Consider the following 23,552-nt stretch of genomic DNA (forward strand, 5'->3'; position numbering starts at 1 on the left):
TCTCCAAAAATTGGCAAGGGGTTATCTCTTCTCCCATTTCTTACTCCTTGTGGTTTCTGTCTTTTTAAAAAACCCTCTTTGCTGTCAATTATGCAGCATTTCAGGGGGAAAGGAACAAAACGAGTATTTTTAACCAGATAGGAGATTAAAATTTTTATTAAAATTTATATTAATTCAGTATAAATACTGAACCACACTTAAGATTAATTAAACATATATATACGTGATACTGACCTATTTACCAGATACTAGAAATACATATTTCTGTTAAAACAATTCTAACAAGCATATATAACTGTTAATTCCCGACTTAAGCTAAAAGTGGAAAAAAGAAGGCTACCTGGAATATATGTAAGGATGTTACATGTTCTGTGAGTATGTGGGTTTTGTGTTTTGAGGTAGGAGCTCAGAGAAGAGCAGCTTCTGCAGCTTTTAAAAACATGACCACTTCTGTAGTGTTTAAAAAAAAACACTTCAGAGTTCTGAAGACCAAGGAAGATATTTATACTGTTGTACTAGAACCATACAACCATTAAAATATTATTGTATGGTATTTCTGATAAATGTTGGTTCAAGAGACATTACAAAAATTTATCTTTAAAAATAATCATCTGTACATATTTGTTCTTTAAATGTCTTTTTTAAAAAAATAAGGTAGTGGACAAGCAAAGGGGTTTCAATTATTGTTCTGCAGGCCTCCTGGTAGAAGACGAGATATCAAAACCCAGAAAGGAAATGTTTGACAAGACATGATAAAATCTGCTTTAAAATAAAATTTAGTTAAAAGGGAGAAAAACACCCAAACACATCTATAATATCAATTACTCTAGAAGACAAGAAAATTCAACATAAAAAAGACCTCATAATAGATCTCTTATAGCCGAAAATAACAGAGCGGAAAGATTACTTATGGACGAGAATGGTTACAAGCTAACGTGCAGAACACAGGAAATCAAGTATGTTTCTTACGTTAATAAAAGGAAGCAAGCATCTTCTAAGGTTATCTCTGAGTCTGGGTGGGTTAAGATCCACGAGTGTCACAGCAATAAAGAATAAATGTTTTACTTAAAAGAACGAGGATCTAATGAACCTGTAAACTTGCAGGAAAGTATCTGGATGAAAAGCCAGCAACCTCATTGTGGGCTTGGCCGACAAGGTCCCTAAGCCTTGCTAAGGCTGCAGGTGCGGTTGCTCCCGCCCTGTGGCCAGACCTCTGCCATCTGTGAGACAGACCACGAGACCCCAGAGAGACAGAGGACAATGTGATACAGAGAAAAGAACACTGGCTCAGAGGCCAGGACAATTTCACCATTTGAGAAAAATCTTCCTAGGTTAAGAAAAAATAGTTTTATTCCCACTGAATTTCCAACTTAAGGAGAACAATTTGTACCACTTTTGCAAAGAGAGAGTAGGAGAGAGTGACCGGGAAAGGAAGACTTGGCTAAATGCTGGAGGAATCTCAGCAGTAAAAATAATGTTTATGACAGTGTTGAAAGGATTGGTGGGCCTGTCACCTCCTTCCTTGTTGTTAGTGTATATTAGTCTTACTAAATGGTTTTCTCATGGTAACCATCACTGGATAACTTTACGCAGGAAAAGCCTAAAATATAACTGAGAACCACAGTTCTAAACCAGCATGTGTACTGGGTTGAATAGCGTCCCCCCAAATTCGTGTCTGCCCAGAACCTGTGACTGTGACCTGATTTGGAAACAGGGTCTTCACAGATGCAGCTGAGTTAAGAGGAGGTCATACCGGATTAGGGTGGACCCCAATCCAACGACTAGTGTCCTTATAAAGTGAGACACAGAGACACACACAGGGAAGGGCCACTCACAGGCGGAGGGAGAGCCTGGAGGGATGCATCCTCAGGCCAAAGTGGGCCGGGCGCTGGCGCCCTCTGCTGGAATCTGGGAAAGCCAAGGAGGGGTTCCTCCCTGGAGCCTGTGAACACACCCTGATCTCAGACTTTACCCTCTGGAACTGCAAGAAATAAGTGCCTGTTGTTTTAAGCGACTCAGTTTATGGCAGCCCCAGGAAACCAAAACAGCATGCTAACTAAAATTTCCTTCTTTCATTAATTACACAAATATTTACTGAGCACCCACCATATGACAGGCACACTGTACTAGCAGCTGGGTTAGACTTTAAACACGTTCTCTCAGGTGTCATTCTTCAACACTGGTTCTAAAACTACAACATTAAAAACAAATATCTAACCAACCATCTAAAATAATCTGAAACTCTAAAATCCCAATACAGACTCATAATCTGTGGAGGGTCCAAACAACTAATTTAAAAAGTCTTTTCATCATAAAACAAATAAGTGTTTAAATTAACCAATATGTATTACCTCACATTTTGATGAAATTTTACTTATTTATACATAAACATGAAAATATCAAAACAGCATTCCAAAGCCCCTTTTATAATTGGTGTTGGGCTTAAGTTATAAATATTTTTTCTTTATTTCAGTTATTCTATCTTAATTTATTCTGTTTATATACATTTTCTGAAGAACATGGTTCAAAGTTATTGTTAGATATATGTCTCTTATTCCTTTCAAAGGTTAATATAAAATTTAGGTTTAGAAAGGGTATAGCTGAGATGACAAGGAGGTAACTTAATGCACTGACTAACTTACAGCAAGCATTACTGGCCACTGAGTGAAGTGTTTAACTTTTTATCAACAAATAGTAGAACCTAGAAACACTGTAACAATCTTGGGGAGAAAAGAAGAAAACAGTAAATCATACACAGAGAGCTGCTGGGTATATTGAATTCTGCTCTTATTTTCCCAAAAACTCTAAAAATGACACTGTAAATCTCTTTATCATTAATACTACATGGCAAATGAGCAGCTACAACCAGGTGTTGGTCAATTTTCCTTATGAATATGCCCCAACAGGGACTGACCATTTCCAAATGACAGGCTGGCTCTCGGTACTCACACTGTACAGGTCTCTGGTTTCTTCCTTCATCTTCGGGATCTCCAGGAGGAGGGCCCAGACCTCCCCTCTGAGCTGCAGTGGGATTCCTTTGTAAATTCTCCTATGAAACTTATTAAAAGAAAGATAAATTGAAAGTTACAAACTGACAAAGCTGAGACTAGTCCCTTAAATCAAACTAATTAATATTTAGGGTTAGGGTTGATTCCTGGTGACTGACACAATGTAACATGCCACATTTAGAGCCTCTGTCTCTACGTTTCAGATCCCCACAGGGAGACACACACGGAAAGCACAGAATAAACAAGTAAGAAGATGCTAAGTATGCCCAGTACATTAGTATTTTCATACACTGCCGAGGTGTTCCTTCAGTGGCACGACAGTACAATCAGTGTGCTCTTTTTTAAGCTGTGAACATCTCACTTACACATTATCCATTGATATAACTAACTAGTTACACATTTTCTGCCTTTGCGCTCATACATCTAAACGGTTTCAAATAGCAAAACTGTTCTCCTGTGTCAAAGTGTCTTCATGGAGGGTAGAGTCTCTCTAGAACCTTCTATCTCATAACTCAATGTGACCCACAGCCTTCATTCAGGTCTGGTTCCCCCCCCCCCCCCAAAAAAAAACACACTCTCCCGCTTCTCAATTCTGCAGAGTGTCTTCAAGAAAACCTCTGTCCTTCTCTTAATGACACTGATCCTATCTGACCAGACAAAAATAGGGATAAATCTCCATCAAGAAGGAACAGCATCACTTTTGAATGAAATCAGGTACAAATTATCAGTATCATTAACTCTTTGGGTCCTTGAAGGTACACTGTTATCACCTCTAAGAATCTTAAGACTCAACATACCTCTCCATCTTCTTGTAATTACATCATTTTTCCTCAAGGCTAATTATATACTCAAAATAACATATAAACCTATTATGCTCGTTACAAAGTTGTGCATAAGGAAACTCTGAAACTTAAAAGTAGATGAAACTTAAAAGGAAATGATTAAACAAATTATGGCAGAAACTTCAGGAGCGAGGTAAGAACTAGGTAAATAGACACCTTTATGATCAAAATAATATTTAAATAGTATGGCTAAGAAAATAAGATGCAAGTTCTAATAATTGAGACGTTCACGAGCTATGAACTAATAAGCAGAGCTTCAACTTCTACAATTATACTACTTAGATTTTTAAAAACAAAACCTTTAGTAACTAAATTATGGTGCAGCTTTAAGAAACTCTGTGATTTTAAATGACTGACTATAGAATAACTTTTCCTGTGAAACACTGAATACTGTGAAGTTGATTCAGTTAGATAATTACATACATAATTTCAGTTTCGTTCTTTTGGTATAAATATAGTAAGTCTCCAATTTTAAATTTCAGCAGACAATGACTAGAAACACTGAAGTTTTAACTCATGCGATAGATATAACTGGAAAAATATAAACAGAAAGGCTTTGTGTAAACTAGCCTCTGCTTCTTCAACATTTCCCATGTACTAAACATTTACCACCATTCATTGCAAACTGAATGTGGTTTTAAAAAAGGTGACTTTAAGATTTATTTTCCAAAGAAAGTTTATCATCTATATGCATTTCAAAATTATGATAAACTTAACTTTTTAAAGGAATATCATCCACTAAAAGTAACTTCACATCATCTCCTGAATTTCTAAAGTAAGGATGTTAAACTGAAAGCAATTAATATGAATACCAGAATGTGGGAATGATTGCCAATGTGAAAAGTGAAATTTTGAAAGTCAAGTAAAATATGATGGCACGTAAACAGATAAAACTTTGATGGACTTCAATGTCCATCAGACAAATGTTTTACAATGAGTAAAATAAGAACCACATGTATTTTTTATACTGTACCACTTACAAAGAATTTAGACATTATTTATTGCTTTCATTCAATTTTGTATTCAACAACTGTACATAAATTACTGTTCACTGTTTATCCTAAAGTTAAACCTAGATTTAGAAAAACAAAACATTAACTTGCCATGATTCAATTAAGAGGAAATAATAGAAAGATTTTAAGTAGAAATAAAAAAGTAATGGTCCTAGTGTTACTCCAGGGCTACAATGAAAAAATGAGGCACGTCTGGAAAAGGTGCAGAAAGAAACTCTGATGCAGTTGCATTCTCATCAACAACAGTGACAATTAAAACCAACCTTTACTGAGCATTTACTATGTGCAGGAAACTGTTTAAAGCTATTTACGTACGTTGTCTCGCTCAATCATATTAATAATTCTGAGATATTATTATCCCAATTTTACAGGTATTAAAAGTGAAACACAAAAAGATTCAAAATAACTTGCCCAAAGGCACACACAAGATGTTACTAGTTAGCAGAAGAAACTGATTTTATATTTTATAAAAAAAACAAAGACCGGGTACTTCCTAGGTGGCGCAGTGGGTAAGAATCCGCCTGCCAATGGGGACACGGGTTCGATCCCTGCCCCAGGAAGATCCCACGTGCAGGGGAGCAACTAAGCCCGTGCGCCACAACTAATGAGCCTGCGCTCTAGAGTCCGTGAGCCACAGCTATTGAGCCCATGTGCCGCAACTACTGAAACCCAGGCACCTAGAGCCCATGCTCTGCAACAAGAGAGGCCACCGCAATGAGAAGCCCGTGTACCACAAGGAAGAGTAGCCCCCACTCGCCGCAACTAGAGAAAGCCTGTGTACAGTAACGAAGACCCAACACAGCCAATTTAATTAATTAATTAAAAAACAAAAACCGTCTTTCTAAAACCATGGTGTTATGTAGTATACACACTGTTCTGCTCAACTGGACTTACTTGAATACATGAAGTGGAAAATATTAATGAAATCAAAGAGCAGACAGCATTAAAACAATGATAATAAAATTATACTCAAAACCTAAAAGGAATATAAAAAGGCATATATCTGGAATTCAAGCTGTGCGAGGTAATGAAATATGTATACAAAGTAAGATACAGCAGAAAAAGAATCAAATTATGAGATCTTAAAATAACAATTTTAAATTATAGTTACTATTTTTTAAATACTTCTACTGTTAGATGATAGACTGACATTATGGTTACGGATCTTTCCTCACAAATTTTCAGCTATCATAGAAACTCTGGAAACTGTGTAAAACAAAGTAGGAATTATATCAAAGCACAACAATTATAATAAAATCTGCTTATTCTCCAGAACAGTAGTCCGGTTTACATTTGTTGAGAATCCTTCAACTAACAAAGCAGTATCTCATACTTTCTAGGACAGCTCTGTGATGTCGACAGGGCAGGTACTACTCCAGTTTAAAAGCGAGGAAAGCGACCGTCTTGGCGGAGAGTCGCCGCGGTTTCCGGCTCCAGCGGTGCTCGGACGGAAGCCGGCGCTCGCGCTCCCCGCTGCCTCCTGCGGCCGGCCGCTCGGAGCCAGCCCCAGCCACCACCTCGCCTCACAGCGCCCTCCCACACCCGAGGTCCCCGCCGCCGCCTTTCCGCGGCCGCGTCCCCCTCGCAGGTGCGCCGGAACCACCACCCGGACTCGGAGGCCGCCGTCAACCGCCAGATCGACCCGGAGCTCTACGCCTCCTCCGGCTACCTGTCCGTGTCACACTATTTTGACCGCGATGATGTGGCTTTGAAGAACTCTGCCAAATACTTTCTTCACCAGTCTCGTGAAGAAAGGGAACATGCTGAGAAACTGATGAAGCTGCAGCACCAGCGGGGTGGCCGAATCTTCCCTCAGGATATCAAGAAACCAGACCGTGACGACTGGGAGAACGGCCTGAACGCAATGGAATGTGCGCTACACTTGGGAAAAAATGTGAATCAGGCACTACTGGAACTGCACAAACTGGCCACTGACAAAAATGACCCCCATGTGTGTGACTTCATCGAGACGCATGACCTGCATGAGCAGGTGAAATCCATCCAAGAATTGGGTGACCACGTAACCAACGTGCGCAAGATGGGGGCCCCCGGATCTGGCCTGGCAGAGTATCTCTTTGACAAGCACACCCTGGGAAGCAGGGATAGTGAGAGCTAAGCCTTAGGCTGGCTTCCCGTAGCCACAGGGGTGACTTCCCTGGTCACCAAGGCACTGCATGCATGTTTGGGTTACCTTTACCTTTTCTATAAGTTGTACCAAAACATCTACACGTTCTTTCCTTAGTACCATTCCTTCAAATAAAGTAATTTGGTACCCCCCCCCAAAAAATAAAAAAAAAATAAAAGTGAGGAAATCAAGAGACAGAGAAGTGGCCTGTCCAGGGCAAGAATTCCATCTCCCTGCTCCTGCTTCAGGGTGTTTCTGCCCAATCACTGCTGCTTAGAGATCACAACTTTACTAAAGCAGGAGAATTTATCAGTAGAAGGTGAGAGCCGGTTATCCCAACTCACAAGTGAACAACACCTGTTCACTCACTGTAAACAGAGACTATAATGACTCTGCCTTGTGGCCAACACTGACTGGATACTATGCATACAAACTTGAGTAAGTGCTGTGGCGTCCACAGTGTAGCGGGGGAGATAATCATATAATATCATAATTATAACATAAACACAATCCTTTGTAATAAGGTCACATACACTAATTCCTAACAGGGCTGAGCATCACACCCTGATAGGAGAAGATGTGATAGAGACACCCCCGCCCAGAGGCGGGCCAGCGTGGTAAGGGGAGAATGGCAGGTACCACACTCTAACCTGCAGAAGTGATTTCAGGGGCAGCTGGCCCTTGCGGACTAGGACACGTGAGATTCTAAGGGCGAACCAGAACTAGTTTAGGGATAAAGGTGCTGGGGGTGGGGGCTGTGGTGGTCACGTCTTTATTGGTCCAACACAGCAGCTCTCATCCCGAGACTGCATCAGAGACACTATAAAGGAGGAAGGGGGTGACTTCTCAGGGGAGACTTAGGAAAGACTTCCTTTAGAGAGGATGGCAACAGACTCAACATGAAGGATATGCAGGAACTGGCAGGAAAGAGAAGAGGGTGCGATGAAGTGAGGACAATGCTGAACGACACATAACAACACTGTTGGCAACAACACTTACACGAACATTTCTCATGACTTATTAGGAGCCGAGATACATGTTTCTAGATCCCTTTACTCCTCGTGGTACTTCTCCATTCCTAAAAAGTGGGCACTATGATTATCAGGTCCACTTTACAGATGAGAAAATTAGGTGCAGAAAGGTTAAGTATCTAGCTAAGTCACATAACTAATACACTGTGGAAGAAGAACTGAAATTCAGGTACTCAGACCTCAGAGATCACAGTCTGACAATCATCTCACTCACACACACATGCGCGCGGACAAGTCAAAAATTATCCGCACTCTGGCTGTAGAATTTACTTTAATTAACTTTTAGAAAAGACAAATACATCATTTTTTGACATAATCTCCTTGCTTTTCAATACACTTTGTCCATCTGTCAACAAGCTTTCGTATTCCCTCATTAAAAAAATGTTTTAAGCTGAGCCCTAAGCTACGAATGCACTGCTGTCTTCACTACTTCATCAGAAGTGAATCTTCGTCCTCATAGGGCTGCTTTCAGGGGACCAAACAGGTGAAAGTCCAATGGAGCAAGATCAGGACTATAGGGAGGGTGCTTTAACACCTTAACACCTCAAAACCAAGTTTTTGCAGAGTGTCGACAGTGTGGGCAGAAGTGTGCAGACGTGCACACCCTCAGACCACAAAAAACAAATCACTGCACGCTGCTCTTCTTTCGTGCAAATCACAAGTGGGACATCCATTTTTGCTCGCACCACAGTTACAAATGAACTAATGTAATACGTTCACACCTGCACAGCAGTGACTGGGAAGCCTTGAATGGAAAGTACTGATAAGATGGTGCGGCCAACAGAAGTTTTAATATAACCGGAGTGTGGATAATTTTTGCCTCACCCTCGCAGAACTTCTATATGTTGGATTTTAACATTTTGATATTCCCATTGGAAAAGTACTACCTTTAAAATTCTGTTACAATTTTATGGATATGATATATAAAGTCTTTAAGAAAAAATAAATAAGGTTGACTGGAATCTACTTTTGTTTCTAGTAGCTCTGTTCACTTGCCAATAAAATCAAGCTATTTCAATCACACAGACATTTAAAAATCCACCAACTGAAAAAAAAAACAAATTCCATCAACTGACCTAATGTTTGCAACACTCTTTCTAACCTTAGTGATTTCAAAACACTGATAAACGTGCAGGGCACGTCAGCATGGCTGCCAGTGAGTAAACTTTCCAGCCCAAGTTTGGCTCAACTTGGTGGGACTGTGAAAACTGCAAGCGAACCAGGCCTGCTTATGCTCTTTGCTGCCTTCACTTCCTTCAGTCGTCCCTCCTCTCTTGGTCCCTTCGTCTCGGCCTCCAAACAGGCACGGCTTTCCTGGGTCTGGATCTGAAAGCTTTAAAGCATCCACAAGACCCTAATGCCTCTTACAATCACATGGATCTGAAAGCTTTAAAGCATCCACAAGACCCTAATGCCTCTTACAATCACATTCTATTTCCTTCCAGCCTTTTACTGACAAACACCAAAAGGGAGAGCTAGCAAACAGACGGTACAAGAGGCAAGCCCTACCATCTGGACGTAGCATCTCTTGCCTGCCATTAATCGAACGGCCTTGAGAAACTTATTTCTAAACATCCTGCCTCCATTTTCAAATCAGTACAATCAAATGTTGGCTAATACGAGTCCATTAGTTATCTGACCAACAAAGGTCCATTCAGTTATTTGACCAAAAGAAAAAAAAAAAAAAAGTGTATCTATAGTAGGAACTCTGCTGTGACAGAGCTTAGACACAATTATATCATGGCTAGTTAAATCAGAATAGGGTCCATTTAGCAAGAGATAACTTCACCCCTTCATTTAATAGATTCTATTATAAAAATACAGTATGACTGTACCTAGGGGGCAGTCACTGTGAAAACACAGGCAACCTTAATGGCAACTTTTTTCCATTAAAGCTTATGTTCTAAAAATCCAAATATTCTCTATCAGAGCTATATATTTTTATTTCAAGACACTTTTAGATATTTCTTTGTACTACTACTACATAAGTAAGGAGTCTGTTGAGAGAAAACTTATACCTCCCTTTGGAAGAGAAGAAAAATATACACTACCTTTTAACTTCAATGCAATTTAAACCTGGGTATGAACTGAAAGCAACAATTCTTTTAGATGGTGCATTCTGCCTCATACCAAATTGGACCACATATATCATCAAACAATTCTAGCATTATAGTTGTAGGGAAGTGCTTTAAAACTATACATGAAAGAAGGAGCTCTATATTAAAGTCTTTCTTACTCTATTAAAGTACATTGGCCAGAGTTGCTGTCAGAATAACAGCCTAGTACAATGCTCATTTTTATAGAGACTTACGTACTTTCCCAGACACATGTACCCTATAGAAGGACATAAAGCCATATAATTCTACAAATATTTTATTGGACTGAAGCTGAGATGAAAGTGTGGGTGCAACACATCAAAACTGATCCTATAATTAGCACTCAACAGATTTTCCACAAAGATGTCAGGTGAAGCAGCTGTCGGCTTTAGGCCAGCCTGAGAAGCAGCACATTAAACGAGAGCACAGAGGTCATGACCAACATTCTACCCTGAATGGACTCCTTGAAGCACCTTAATGAAATCAGCAACCCAGAAATGAACTTACTCCTGATGGAAACAAAAGAGTAAGAGCCTAACGGAATTTAAATAGGGTACTTGGGATGCTCAAAAAGAAAGGCGATGTTATTCCTGTGAGATATCCCATGACAGAGACATTTTCATGGCTGAATAAACTTCATGCAATTTAAGGTCCCTCTTGAAAATTTCTACCACGTTATAATATTAAAGATGCTGAGGAGTCCTATAGTAAAGAAACCTGCCTAACTCTGTTCAGCTTTAATTTCCCAACTTTATTTAACCAGAGAGCCCCTTTCTCATGTAATAATAAGAAACACTTACTGAGTGTAAGGCACTCTTCTTTGCGTTTTACAGGAATTAAATTATTGAACCCTCAAAACAACTCTGTGGAAGAGGTATTGTGATTACCCCCATTTTACAGACAAGCAAACTAAGGCAGAAAAAGTTTAATAACTTCCTCCAGGTCACACTGCTAGTAATGTGGCAGAGCTGGGGTTTGAACCTGGGGTAGTCTACTGCTTAACCATTAGGCAACACTGCTTCTACATAATACCTGTTAGACCCCAAGGAACTGATGCTCCCTGGAATTCTTGTTGGTAAGGGCTGACACACAACAATTTACATCTATGTAAAGAGGAAAAAATATACACTGCATAGAAAAAAAGTGTGAGGAAATAGACAGTTAATCCTAACAGTTAACTCAGTGTTTTGCTGTAGGAATGTGGAAGATTTCTTTTTTCCCTTTAAATACTTTTTATTGTCCAACCTTCTTTCAAAACACTAATAGCAGTAGTTAACCTTATTGAATGCTTATTACACGCGAGGTGCAATGCCAAGTGCTTTATATGCATGAAATCATTAAGTCTTCATCTCTTTGAAATGGGTTCTATTTACCTCCATTTTATAGATGAGGGAACCGAGGCTTAGATGTCAGCAGTTCTCAAGGCCTGGGCCATGAGGTCAAGACTATCTTCATAATGATACTGAAACGTTATTTGCCTCTTTCCCTGTGTTGACTTTGGCACTGGGAGCAGGAAAGCCATGGTGGCAAAGCCCCTGGTACCTCGGCACAAGCTGAGGCAGGAGAAGTCCTATGCCAACTGTCACTGAGTTCTTCCCTCACAACTTGAAAAAGAGGTCAGTTCATTTAGGAATGCCCTTGACGAAGCAGTAGAAACTACAAATTGCACTCCATCTCAATCCTGAACACACATCTTATCAACATTTCGAGCAATGAGGTGGTACACACAGAGCATAGTGTCAGCCTCCAGAAAGAGCACTTATGAAACTGCATGAATTGCCATCTGAACCAACTGCTTTTGTCACCGACACCGTCATTATTGGAAAGAACGACTGACCAACCAACCACGGTTGTTGAGACTTCAATATTTAGCAGACATTTTTCTCAAAAATAAATGAAGCAAGCCTGTTATTTTAATGAAAATACCTGACAGTATTTTTGCCACTGATAACATTTGCCCTTTCAAGCAAAAGTTAGAATTTTGGAAAACTTCTACCACTAGGAACTTCACAGCTTCCCAATAAAGACTTTTCTGATGAGATTAGTAGGACTATTAATAGATGTATGGGTTTTAAAAAACTGATTTAAAACAGCACAAGCTCAACGCACGGCAAAAAGATTGGGGGGTGGGGGGTAGAGGGATCTGCTAGAAGCTTTAGGACAAGAAGTCACTCCTGCTTCACAGAAAGCTTTCAGAGGCCAGGCCTCTCTCCTTCTGAGCAGGGAGACGTGCGGATATGAAGCCTGGAACCATGGCAATAATCCTGATCCCAAAGGAAAGCCAAGCTCAGCAGGAAGCTGACCCACAGCAGGCAGAGAATCACAGGCAACGTAACCGAGTGGCTGAATTCAATCACCTCCGAAAGCCAGCGACCTCTGGACTGTCTGCCACATTTGAATCCAATTCCTACAACCCATTTGAACTGGGTATTGTGTGACAGCACAAAGACTCAATTAAACCTAAAAGTTTTTAAAGAATATGAGTGTAATACTCTTATAATTAAAGAGGAACTTTTACTGGGAAAATCCACATTGAATTCATAAGGAAGTAACATTTTTAATTACCTTTTCAGTGTTCTTGTATTTTTCCCATCCTTTCAGCATTTTCAACCATTTAGTAGTTCTTTCAATTTCCAGGTGCTTTTGCTAAAAATAAAATTGAAATTCATTGTTACTGTTTGTTTCAGGTTTCTTTACTTACAAACTACATAAAAATGTCAAAGAAACTGCTGCTGAAAATAGGCCTACTTAAAAAGTTACACTATATTGGACAGCAAACATCCTAACTTTTTTTTAAAAGTTGGATAACTGATGACATTTGCGTCAACAGTATCCCCTGGCTGAAGCTAAGCCACACAGGAGATGCTCCACTGGGGCAGGTAAAGAAAAACGGATCACTCACATTTTCTAACATTTTAAGTAATCACTGAAAACCCTGGGTATTCTACAAATTTAAGTCAAAAGGAAATTTTAAAATATTCTGAAATATTTTTATGAAGCAACAAAAACACAGCTTCAAAATTCCATTCTTTTCCTGCACATTTTACTGAATTCTGGCATCCATGTTTTCAGTGACGAAAGTGGTTTTTATAAAGGAGAATTGGGTATTATCAGGGTGAGATTATTACATAACTAACACTATGCTACTGAAAAATTACACAAAAATAAGTAATATTTGCTGCCCTAAGGCAAGTTCACCATCTGCTAAGGGCACCTGGCGTGGAACATGCAGTGCCGTGACCCAGAGGCGGAGAGGGTGACTCCAGTCCTGTGGAGGGAGCAGCAGACCCACCCAGGGGCGTCAGAGAAGGCAAGCCTAAGTGAAGAACTGGAAGAGGATTAGGGTAAGTGCAACATGGGAGAGGACATTCCTAGAAGCCTGGACAGATGCACTTCTCAGACAATGCTGCACTGTAGGGGCTAAATATGGAAGCACCCGGAGCTGAGGCTGAACACACAGGCGGGGGTCTCGGCTGTCACACTAAATTAAGATTTGGGGCAAAGCTGGCAATGAGGAAGGTGGTGGAGAAAAGGCTTCTTCTGCACTCCTTTGGTTTCCAGAAGAAGGGATATTTTTTTCCCAAGTACTGGGGCCCGCTCTCCAATCTCTTACTCACCCCTATGGTGGTAGTGTGACTTGCCTGATTCGTAAATTTGGAAAATGAACTGGGCGTGTACAGCCCTCTGTCCCTTTACTTTGGGAGCCCAGCTACCGTCAGAAAGCACACTTGTACTCTGTCCTTTCAGGCAGGAAAAAAACACCCTCTTCAGCCAAGAAGCCTGGGTGAGCCCCGTGCCCGTGGCCGAGTGAGCAAGTCCTCTGTTCAGGGCTCAGCCCAGGCAGTCCTCGCTGCGCACGCCTAACCTCCCCCGCAACCCAGCGACTCCACCCGCCACCAAGGCCGACATGCCCACTGTCTGCCCACGGCCTGGAACAGGGCTGGGCAGGCAGGGTCCACACCTCACGATTACATGTTCATGAGAACAAAACTCAACAGAATTCTTTCTTAAGAGCGAGCTGAGATTCTGCTATTTTGTTAATTCTCCTCAGTCCCAGCATTCTCTTTTCTGAAGGCCTCTGTAAGTGTACCAAGTACATCTAAAAAGTGAAGGAAATGGAAGACTACACAGGAAAGAAAATAGTTCTGAGGATACATTTTATGCTCAAAAATGTACGCTAACTACACCCCTATGAGGTAGATACAATCACCCCCATTTTACAAATAAGGAAACAGAGGCACAAAGGGTCTAATCGACTTCCCCAAGTTCCCGCATCTGGTGAGTTCAAGGCCAGGCAGCATGGCCGCAGGACCTGGGCTCTCGGCTGCCACATCCTATGCTCTCACCTCCACCCTGTCCCTGCTTTTGCCAGGGATCAGTCCCTGGATGAAAGCAATAGCTCCTTATTGATGGTCTTCAACCCAGCCTCAAACAGGCAGATGGCACAGGCCCACCATCAATATTTTTAGATTCAAAAGAAGCACAAAATCCCAAAGAAAATCCTGAATTTAGGAAAAGATTCTCACCAATCAGAATACTTTTAAAGAATTTTATTTTTAGGCATATCCTTAAAACTCTTTAGTTACTTCTTTACTCTTCCTAAAAATTTTGATGGGTTTTTCATAACCAAAGATGATCACTTGTGAGCAAAAGATACTCTGTTAATGATTCTCATTTTGCAAAAGATTAAGCATATTCTTCATTATATTATTAGTGATAAAATGTTACAGACGGTTCCAGAAATACGTTTAATTTTAAAACTCAGTGGGGCACTGAAATCTAATTAATGTTTCTGCTAAATGTGACTTTAGAGAAGGCCAAGCTGTGAAAAATTAAGATTGATCTAAGATGCCATTTGGTACTTTCCTGTTCTTCTGTACTTCCTCTTCCTCCCCTGACCTCTTCAAAGCATAATCCCTTTCTCCACCAACAGGAAAACACCAAATAATTCGAGCCAACCCAAGAGTATAATCACATATACTTCGGCAGGAAAAGCGCTGCTGAGATCTAGCAGGTCTCTTGCTATCTTTCATTTTTATGACTATTAAACTGTCAATAAATCACTTTAAGAAATAGCTATTGTTTTTTTTAGTTACATTTTTGTATTCTAAAGCTCATCATATATATAGATTATTTTAAATGCTACACATTCTCACATGCAAGGATAAAACACACACACACAAAATTCTCAGAACCATTAAATATGCTTTTCTTTCCCTTACAGCAAAAAAAAGGAGAAAAATATACTTTGGGTAAAGCTCCCAGGCTGCAGGATTTTAAAATTATACATCAGTAGTTCAATCAGGTTTAAGTGTTAACTCCATAACTGTAGCTGCCAGAGCAACTACACCAGATGTGAATGTACTCATGAATGTATAATAAATGGCTAAAATATACTTTATCAGCAAACATGCTATAGCTTAACAACTCCAGAATTTATTCTGAAGCAAGAAGTAACTGAAAATACATGTGACAAATGTGAACTTAAATGCTCTAGAAAAACAGGCTAAGGACTGTCATCTTGCTGTGGACTCAGTAACACCGAGGCAGACTAGAATATAATGGCAAGTTAGAATCTCACCTAGAAGTTCAGCAGATCCTTCAAAGTCAACACGTCCAAAACGATTTCCCTCAACATGCTGCTATTACCCTTCCCTTCCCTACTGTGAATTAACAGCATCACCACCCAACAAATCAATCAACCTAGAAGCTGAGGTTGTTTTCAGCCTTGTATCTTGCTTCCACACCCAGCCTACACTCTGCTGGTCACAGCCACACCTCCTGCTTCCCTCACATCCTCTGCCCTCGTTCCGGTAACCCTCACCCCTAGATGAGGGCAGTAACTCCTCACAGGTAGCCCTGGATGGCTTCAAGCCAGCCTCCACGCTGCTGTGACCTTTTAAATGAGTCCCAACTTAAAATCTTTCAATGGTTACAAATAAGTCCAAATCTCTACATGGATGGCCCTTCATAATACTGCCCAAACTCAACTTCTGGTTTCACTTCCTGCTTCTTTTATGATCTGGCCACCTTGAACTATCTGTCATTCCCAACACATAATGTATTTTCATGCCTCTTTGACTAGTGTTTGTTTTTCGTCTTCCCGTGATGCTCTTCCTCACCATCATTTGGCAAAACCCTATTCATCCTCTCAGGACCCAGTCAAATGTCAAAGGTCTGGAACCTTTTCCAAATTCCTCCATCCTCCAAGCAAGATAAACTGTTTCTTCAGCATTTCATGGAATGAACTAAAGACTCAGTTGGCCTAACTTCAAATCTGAGTTCTGCGCCTTCTTATTTGTTTCATTTGGGGAAGGCTATGTAATCTTTCTGTATCTTAGTTTCCTTAACCATAAAATGAGAACTATTATGATTATTATTATAGCACCTAACACTTGTGTTCTAGTTGGTCTAAATACCCAAACGTTATTATTATTATTATTACTATTATTACTACGACTACTAAAGGATGGACTCCTTGAGTACAGGAACTTTATCATATATTCCTTTTAATTTCATCACCTAAAACTGTGATTGTTGTGTAAGAAAAGTTAAATAAACATTTAAAAATTGAACATAATTTACATAAGCAAAGACAGTACTATGAAGCAAGCAATACTATGAAGCAATTATGTAATAGCATTTTGCAGTCTTGGAGGCAGAGGGATGGGAAGGAGAATGAATATGACTAGAGTACTGCTTCTGATAGCAGTTCAATCACCATAATACAGAAGTAAACATAAGTGAAGTATAATAGTATCTCGAATGTAGCATAACGAAGATACAGATCATTCCATCATGTCCACAATGCTTTTCAAAATGCTGCTAAAATGCGAAACTACTGATGTTAGGAATCTATACAAAACTGATATTAAATAACCCTGTTGACTTTACACACCATCTTACTTTTCCCAATTTTCATTGAAATATTTCAAACCTACAGAAAAGTTGGAAGACCAATGCATCATACACTTATATATGCTTCACCAAAATCCATCAATTGTTCACCTCTGCCAGATTTAAACTATTTATATTGGGGCTTTTTTTCGGGCGGAGGGGGAGCACTGAACTATTAGAAAAACACAGACATCGTGAACACTCCAAATATTTCAAGTATATAACACCTAAGAACAAGACACGTTACTCTACACAATCACAGTACCACTATTACACCCTTTCAAGAGATTTAAAGTTGGTTCATTATTTGGTAATAAATGGTCCATATACCAAACTCCCCATTTGTCCCCAAAGTGTTTTTCTTCAGGCAGGGTGGAAAGGGGAGTTCAGGACCCAACCCCGGGTCATGCGTTGCCTTTACTGGCACATCTCTTTAGTTTCCTTTGCTCTAGAACAATCGCCTGGGATGTGTCTGTCTTTCACAATGTTGATTTTTGAAGAGTCTAGTCCACACTATCTGGCTTTGTCTAACTGTTTCCCTTAGATGCTGGTAGGAATATTACACAGGTGTCCTTCTTATGGCATCACACCCAGTGACAGATCATGCTGATTTGCACCATTATCAATGATGTAACTTCTGATCCCTTGGTTAAGTGGTATTTGCCCAATTTCTCCACTACCTAATAGAGAAATTCCCTTTTTGTAACTATGAAGTAACCTGGGTGGTGCACTTTGAGATAGTGCGGGCATCCTGTTCCTTAACAACTCTACTCAGTGGTCTTCGCATGCACTATAATCTCTATCTGAGTCAATTCTCATTCTGATGGTGGTAAAATGCTATGGCACTGGGCTTTTCCTCCTTTTTTTCTTTCTATATTACTGATCTTTTTTCTATTAAAAAGTTTTTCCTTTCAAACTTCTCCCCATTTTTAATATCACTATGGTCCAAAGGACTATTTTATTCAATGTGTTATAATCCATTATTATTACCATTATTCTTTTCGAAACTCAAATTGCCCCAAATTTGGCTGGACTGCCTCTTATCTGGTTGGAGATTTCTTCCCTTCAAGTGGATTCTTTAGATATGCCTGATATGGCACAAAATAATTCAGGCTCACATCATACTTTTTCTATCCTAGAACTAGATCATCCATTTCTTTAAAGAAACTATAGTTCTTTTTAATGGGGAATGCTATTCCAAAACTAAGATTTGGGTACTAGATCTGCTTATCACTGCAATTTTAAAAATCATATAGGAGACCCCAGTACAAGAAAATTCTGCTCCCCTGAGAATGTCAGAACAACATATGTCAGAAGGAAAATGATGCAGAGGTCTTAATCTCCATCCCATGTTCCCTTTGTTATCTCTCCATTACCTCCATTGACTAGGAAATGGTATGTTGCTGTGTATTTGTCCCCAGGAGCTGTTTTCAGGAAAGGACTAAACTTCCATTTGAGGTTTGCAATCTGATACCTGATCGTCTTAAATTCACATCCCCTCTGAATCAGGACTGGCCTCTCTTTTGGGGGGCAAGAAGGGTAACAAGGATTAAAAATGGGTCCAATATCTTCTTTGCTGCCTGTCAACCTGTGGTGATCTGAGACTACACTTGAACCCTATGCAGGGCCAGTTGAGCAGGAAGTGCTTAACAAGCTCTGCCTCGCCCACATAGTGTGAAGTTGCCTCGTATAGGGTCTAACGCTCCTCCCACTAGTAACATGATTAATAATCTAGATGCTAAAGGCTACCCACATACACAACACATGGATGGATATTAAATAGCCGTCTCTTCTAGAATAAGAAGTCTTAAAACCTTACAGAGGTTCAAGTTTCCAGATGTGTTTTTTGAATATGGGGGTGTGTGACTGAGGACAAAGCTGACCCAAGCCATGCACACCTCGACCTCACCAGCAGAGGTCAGGAGAGGATAAGGCATGCAAGAAGCAAAGCATCATGGTCTGATAGACTGACACTGAAAAGTCACGCATTTTGAGTAAGATTTCACACCACATAAAATTAAAATATAATTTTTAAAGATATGAACAGGCTCCAATATTCCGTTAAGCCATGCAAAATACTGCATTGCAAAAAGGAACAGCTGAGTCCATGAAGATTCACAGTTTCACATATCCTTTCCTCCTTATTAAAAACATCAATAAGCTCAAAGAAACAATACAATCCATTATTAACAGTGTTCTCTGCAGAGTAAATATAATAAGTGTGTTTGTTTATTTGTTTAAGTGCCTGTTCGGGGGAATCCAAAGCACTCTGCAAATATCAACACCAATCCTCTTACGAGGGACTGCCTCCTACACCCTATTTTAAACAGGGAATTGCCTTATGTAAAAAGAATACATTGGCAAAGCTGGAACTAAAGCCCCAACGACCTGACTGTGCACCAGCGTACACATCTTCCCAGGAGGTGCACACTGCAAGTGGATGCTTTGTGAAGACTGATGAACACTGTACACTTACAGCCGCAAGGCTATCGTCTCCACTGACTTTATTCAATGCAGCATATGAATATCTAGAACTTTTTATTCGTTTCCTAGAATGGCAGGCCTCGGCCATTAGGACTAGGCAGTCACTGAAGAACAGATGAACTAAACTGAAACTAGAAAAACTGGGGGAAATCCTGATAAACTAAAGTTTCTAGCCCCACGCTGCTCTGCATGTGCCTAAAGTTCTCATTCCACTTTGAAGAAACCAAAGCTGTAAAAGGCAGGCCACACAGTGTGAGTGCAGTTTATGGACGAGGGTAGAACAGAATCTCAATCAGCAGCCTGAGAACCCCACCCTCCCAGTAAAAGATTGACAAGGAATATAAACCTATGTCTTATGTTAAATTATTGAGGTATGCACTGTCATTTCTTAGTGATTTTCTACTATATTAAACTCTTTAGAGTAAACAACCTATTAATTATAACTTTAATGGCACTGGGTAAGAGGTTTTTTTACTATATAGGCAAGTCTCCTAAAACAAAAAAATTAAAAAGCAACCTCCCTCAAGCATGCCATCCTTCACTAGCTTTGTCTCATATTTCTTCTTTCCTTCACTGTCACATTTCTTGAATCATCTATGCTACTGGTTCCCATGCATCTGAATTTTCTGGTCGTCATTCTGAAAGGGGGAAGAGCGCTGGCATTGGAGAGAAAAGTCCGTGTTGCGCTGCCAGACTTTTATTCTGCCAAATATGGATATCTTTTGTTAAAAGACATCTTCCAACTCTTCCTCCTTAATTTCTTACGTAAAGCACATTGTCACATTCGAAAGGACAAGCTCCACCAACCTTCAAACATGCGTTTCATGACATGACACAGTCCTTACGTTCACCTGGCCTTTCTCTTGGCCACCATTCACTGAGCTTGCACTACGGGCCCTGCTCCAGGCTCCATGGATACAACAGTGAACAAAGCAGATGAACCCCCCTTATAGAGATTACATCCTAGTGAGGAAACGGACAAAACAAAGATATAAGTAAAATACTGAGTAAGTGAAACAGGGTTAGTGCTAAAGAGAGAAGTAAAGGAAAGAGGGGGGTAGTTAGTACGTGTGGGGGAGGGAGCTCCCAGAGTGAGATCTGATGCCAGGGAAGGTCTTATCCCAAAGGTGAGATCAGGGTAAAACCATGAGGAGATGAGGGACTGCGCCTTGTCGCTTGGGCGGGGGGGTGCTCCCCAGGAGAGGAGGCAGCCGGGAAACGGCCTCAGAGAGGGAATGGAACGAGGCAGGCCAGTCAGGGAACACGGAGGAGGCCAGTGGGCAAGCAAGAGATGGGAGCAGGAGAGGACAGACTCTCGGAAACCATCACATGGGACTCTGAGGTCATTCTAAGGACCTTCCCTTTTACGGTGGATAAGCTGGAGAGCCGGCATAATATTCCCATCAAGAGTGACCGGGTCTCTCTCATTTTAACAGGATCGTTCCGGCTCTTGTGGCAAACAGACAGGGGACAATGGCAGAAGCAGGGAGCTGTAAGCTCCAGAAGAGAGGTCCCAGCGGACCAGGCGGCAGGGGTGGGGATGCTGAGAAGTCATCAGACTCTGAACGTGTGTCGAAGGCCTAGCTGACAGAGGGGGTGTGGGGATGACAGAAAAGAAGTCAAACACAACTCAGAAGGTTTGAGACTGAGACCTGGAACGGTGGAGCTCCCACCTGCTGAGACAGGAAGCTTGTTCACAGATGGACGTGAAGAGAACAACAGAAATCCCAGTTAGGACATTTATTAGACATCTGAGCGTATAGAGTAAGCCACACAGCTAAGTCTAAACACTGAAATGCACACACAAGCCTGGGAGTCTGCACATAAAGCCAAAAGGCTAGATGAGATGCCCAAGGAGGAAATCCAGACAGGAAAGAGAAGCTCCAGGCCTGAGCCACAGGCTCAGTATAAAGATCAAGGAGATGAGAAGGAACAAGTGGGGGAAACAGAGAAAGAGCAGCCGGTGAGGAAAGAAGACTATGCGGAGAGTGTGGGGTTCTGAAGGCCAAGAACAGAAACGTGTATGAGTGACAGGCTAACCAACCACATCACATGCACGGGTGGGTCACGGGAACTGACTCCTTGGTGCGACAGCACAGAGATAAGACATAAACACAAAGCAAGGACATTGGCTGAGCGAGGCCAGAGGAGGAGGTACTGGAGGTTGGAGAGGGAAGAGGAAGCTGCACTAGTTAAAATGGGAGGAGAAATTCACCAGGAAGACACAAGATGATGTCCAGCCAGCATAAACGTCCAGCTGAGGTTTGTGACCATGGATGTAAAGTAAAACCAGTCACCCCACTGCGAGTCCTTTTCCAGTTGTGCTGAGTCGCGAAGACGCAGGTGCTGCAGAGGCAGAAAGTTCAGCCCAGGGACGCGGGGGGCGGGGAGGGGGGTGTCCCTGACCTGCGGCGGAGCTGAGCTGGGAAGAGAGGGGAGTGAAGACACAACAGTGGGATCCAGAGGGTCCAAGGATTAGCCAAGTCAGGGCAATAACAGAGAGAAAGCGGCCAGAGAGTGGACGCAAGCAAACCCCGTGTCCCCATCTCCACGTGGGCTGGGGGAGGTTCCCCAGCAGCAGACCTGGGAGAAAGCTCTGCCGTCTGCCACCTTGTCCCCCTGCATCCCTGGGCCGCAGGGACCTGCCTGCCCGCCAGCAGCACTGCCGGTCAAGAATCCCACGCCCCTGCAAGCCTGTCGTCTCCCACCACTGTCTCACCGCACCTGCTTCTAGTCACCGGACGAACCGCCAGCGTCTCAGGGCAGAAACTATGTCATATTTGATCCTGATATTCCAGGTTACGGCCTCAATTCTAGTTGCTTGATATGTAGTTGCAAAGCAGTAATATAGCTTTATTAAAGTAAAGAAATTCCTTTGCCTAAATATCAAGGTTATGACAGAGAATAAGGCAGTCACGAGAGAATTCAACCGCAGGAAGTACCTATAGGGCTCTGTACATGGTATATGTAAAATGGCAGTTTTATCCAAAGTTATGCTACAGTTATAATTTTTAGGAAATTTTGACTTTAGAAAGATTTCCTAAAATATTTTTCAAATTCAAATTCAAATTTTACCTTCATTATCTGAAACCCAGCCTCCTGCCCCCATCAAACATAAACAAACTGAGAATAATCCCCCCAGTCAAGAGCCGCCCTCTCACTTCATGAATTCCACACTTCATTTTTTGGTAGATAAAAACATGGAGCAGGGAGGGGCTCTGAGCAGCCTTAAACGTCTGGCAGCTGGTTCTCACGCACACCCAGTGAGGGGCCAGCTCTGCTCCCCAGCTGAGCGCAACGAGGAAAGGGGAACCACTCAGTTACAAAGACCTGACAGGTTTACTATATTTAAGACTTCTAAGCCTTTAAAATGCAAATATACTCATTTGACTGCAGCAAATTTTCATTGTTGTCTGTGGGAAATGTGATTAAAACCTCACGGCGCAGTTATGTTCCAAAGAGCCACTGGTCTGGACCAGGGCTTCAGGAGGCACAAGGTGCTTGAGAGGCACCCATGAAACGTCTACACCTTAGTAGCCCAGGTTCCCATGGCTCCTGGGTGCTGTGCTCTCACCAGGCCCACGTCCTGAGGCATCCTGTTTGGAGAACTACCCGTCCACAATGCACTCGCTAATGCCTACCTCTCCTCTTGTCCAAGTACCTGTTAGAAGTTCCATAAAATCTAAAATTATTTCACCATTAGTTTATTTTCTTACAGTAAGAAACATGAGGGTCAGATTCTAACGATGACTGCAGCTCTGACATGGAACACGGCATTCACAATCACAAAGGTGACAGGTTTTAGTCCTCTGATAAACGTAATTCCCCGGTAGCTGTACACAAACGCAGAGCTGGACTTACCCGTTCCACAGCTGCGTTATGATATGGGAGCTCCTCCTCGCTGCAGAGGAAAAACAGTGGCTGTGAAATAGTTGAAACCAGAGCAAACTTTTAAAACATAAACCTGTGTGTAGTACACATGATGTACGACCATTTATTTATCGTCACAAGAGCTACGTAAGCTTCCATTCCACCAAATTCAACATAAAACAATGA

General features: G+C 41.4%; 1 protein-coding gene and 1 pseudogene across 7 annotated transcripts in view; one reads left to right on the top strand and one right to left on the bottom strand.

The window, feature by feature from the left end:
- USP6NL (USP6 N-terminal like) overlaps window positions 1-23,552 on the bottom strand; it is a 154,155-nt gene that overhangs the window by 29,244 nt on the left and 101,359 nt on the right. For all 7 annotated transcript variants that reach the window (XM_057731101.1, XM_057731098.1, XM_057731102.1 and 4 more), the window contains 3 exons: window positions 23,358-23,397; window positions 12,681-12,761; window positions 2,950-3,057 (listed from right to left, as the gene is read on the bottom strand). In XM_057731101.1, the coding sequence (XP_057587084.1) occupies window positions 2,950-3,057; window positions 12,681-12,761; window positions 23,358-23,397 (229 nt within the window). The remainder of the gene's footprint in view (window positions 1-2,949; window positions 3,058-12,680; window positions 12,762-23,357; window positions 23,398-23,552) is intronic.
- On the top strand, window positions 5,891-6,979 carry LOC130851110 (ferritin heavy chain-like; annotated as a pseudogene).

Source organism: Hippopotamus amphibius, chromosome 4 (genome assembly GCF_030028045.1).
Source record: "Hippopotamus amphibius kiboko isolate mHipAmp2 chromosome 4, mHipAmp2.hap2, whole genome shotgun sequence".
NCBI lineage: Eukaryota > Metazoa > Chordata > Mammalia > Artiodactyla > Hippopotamidae > Hippopotamus > Hippopotamus amphibius.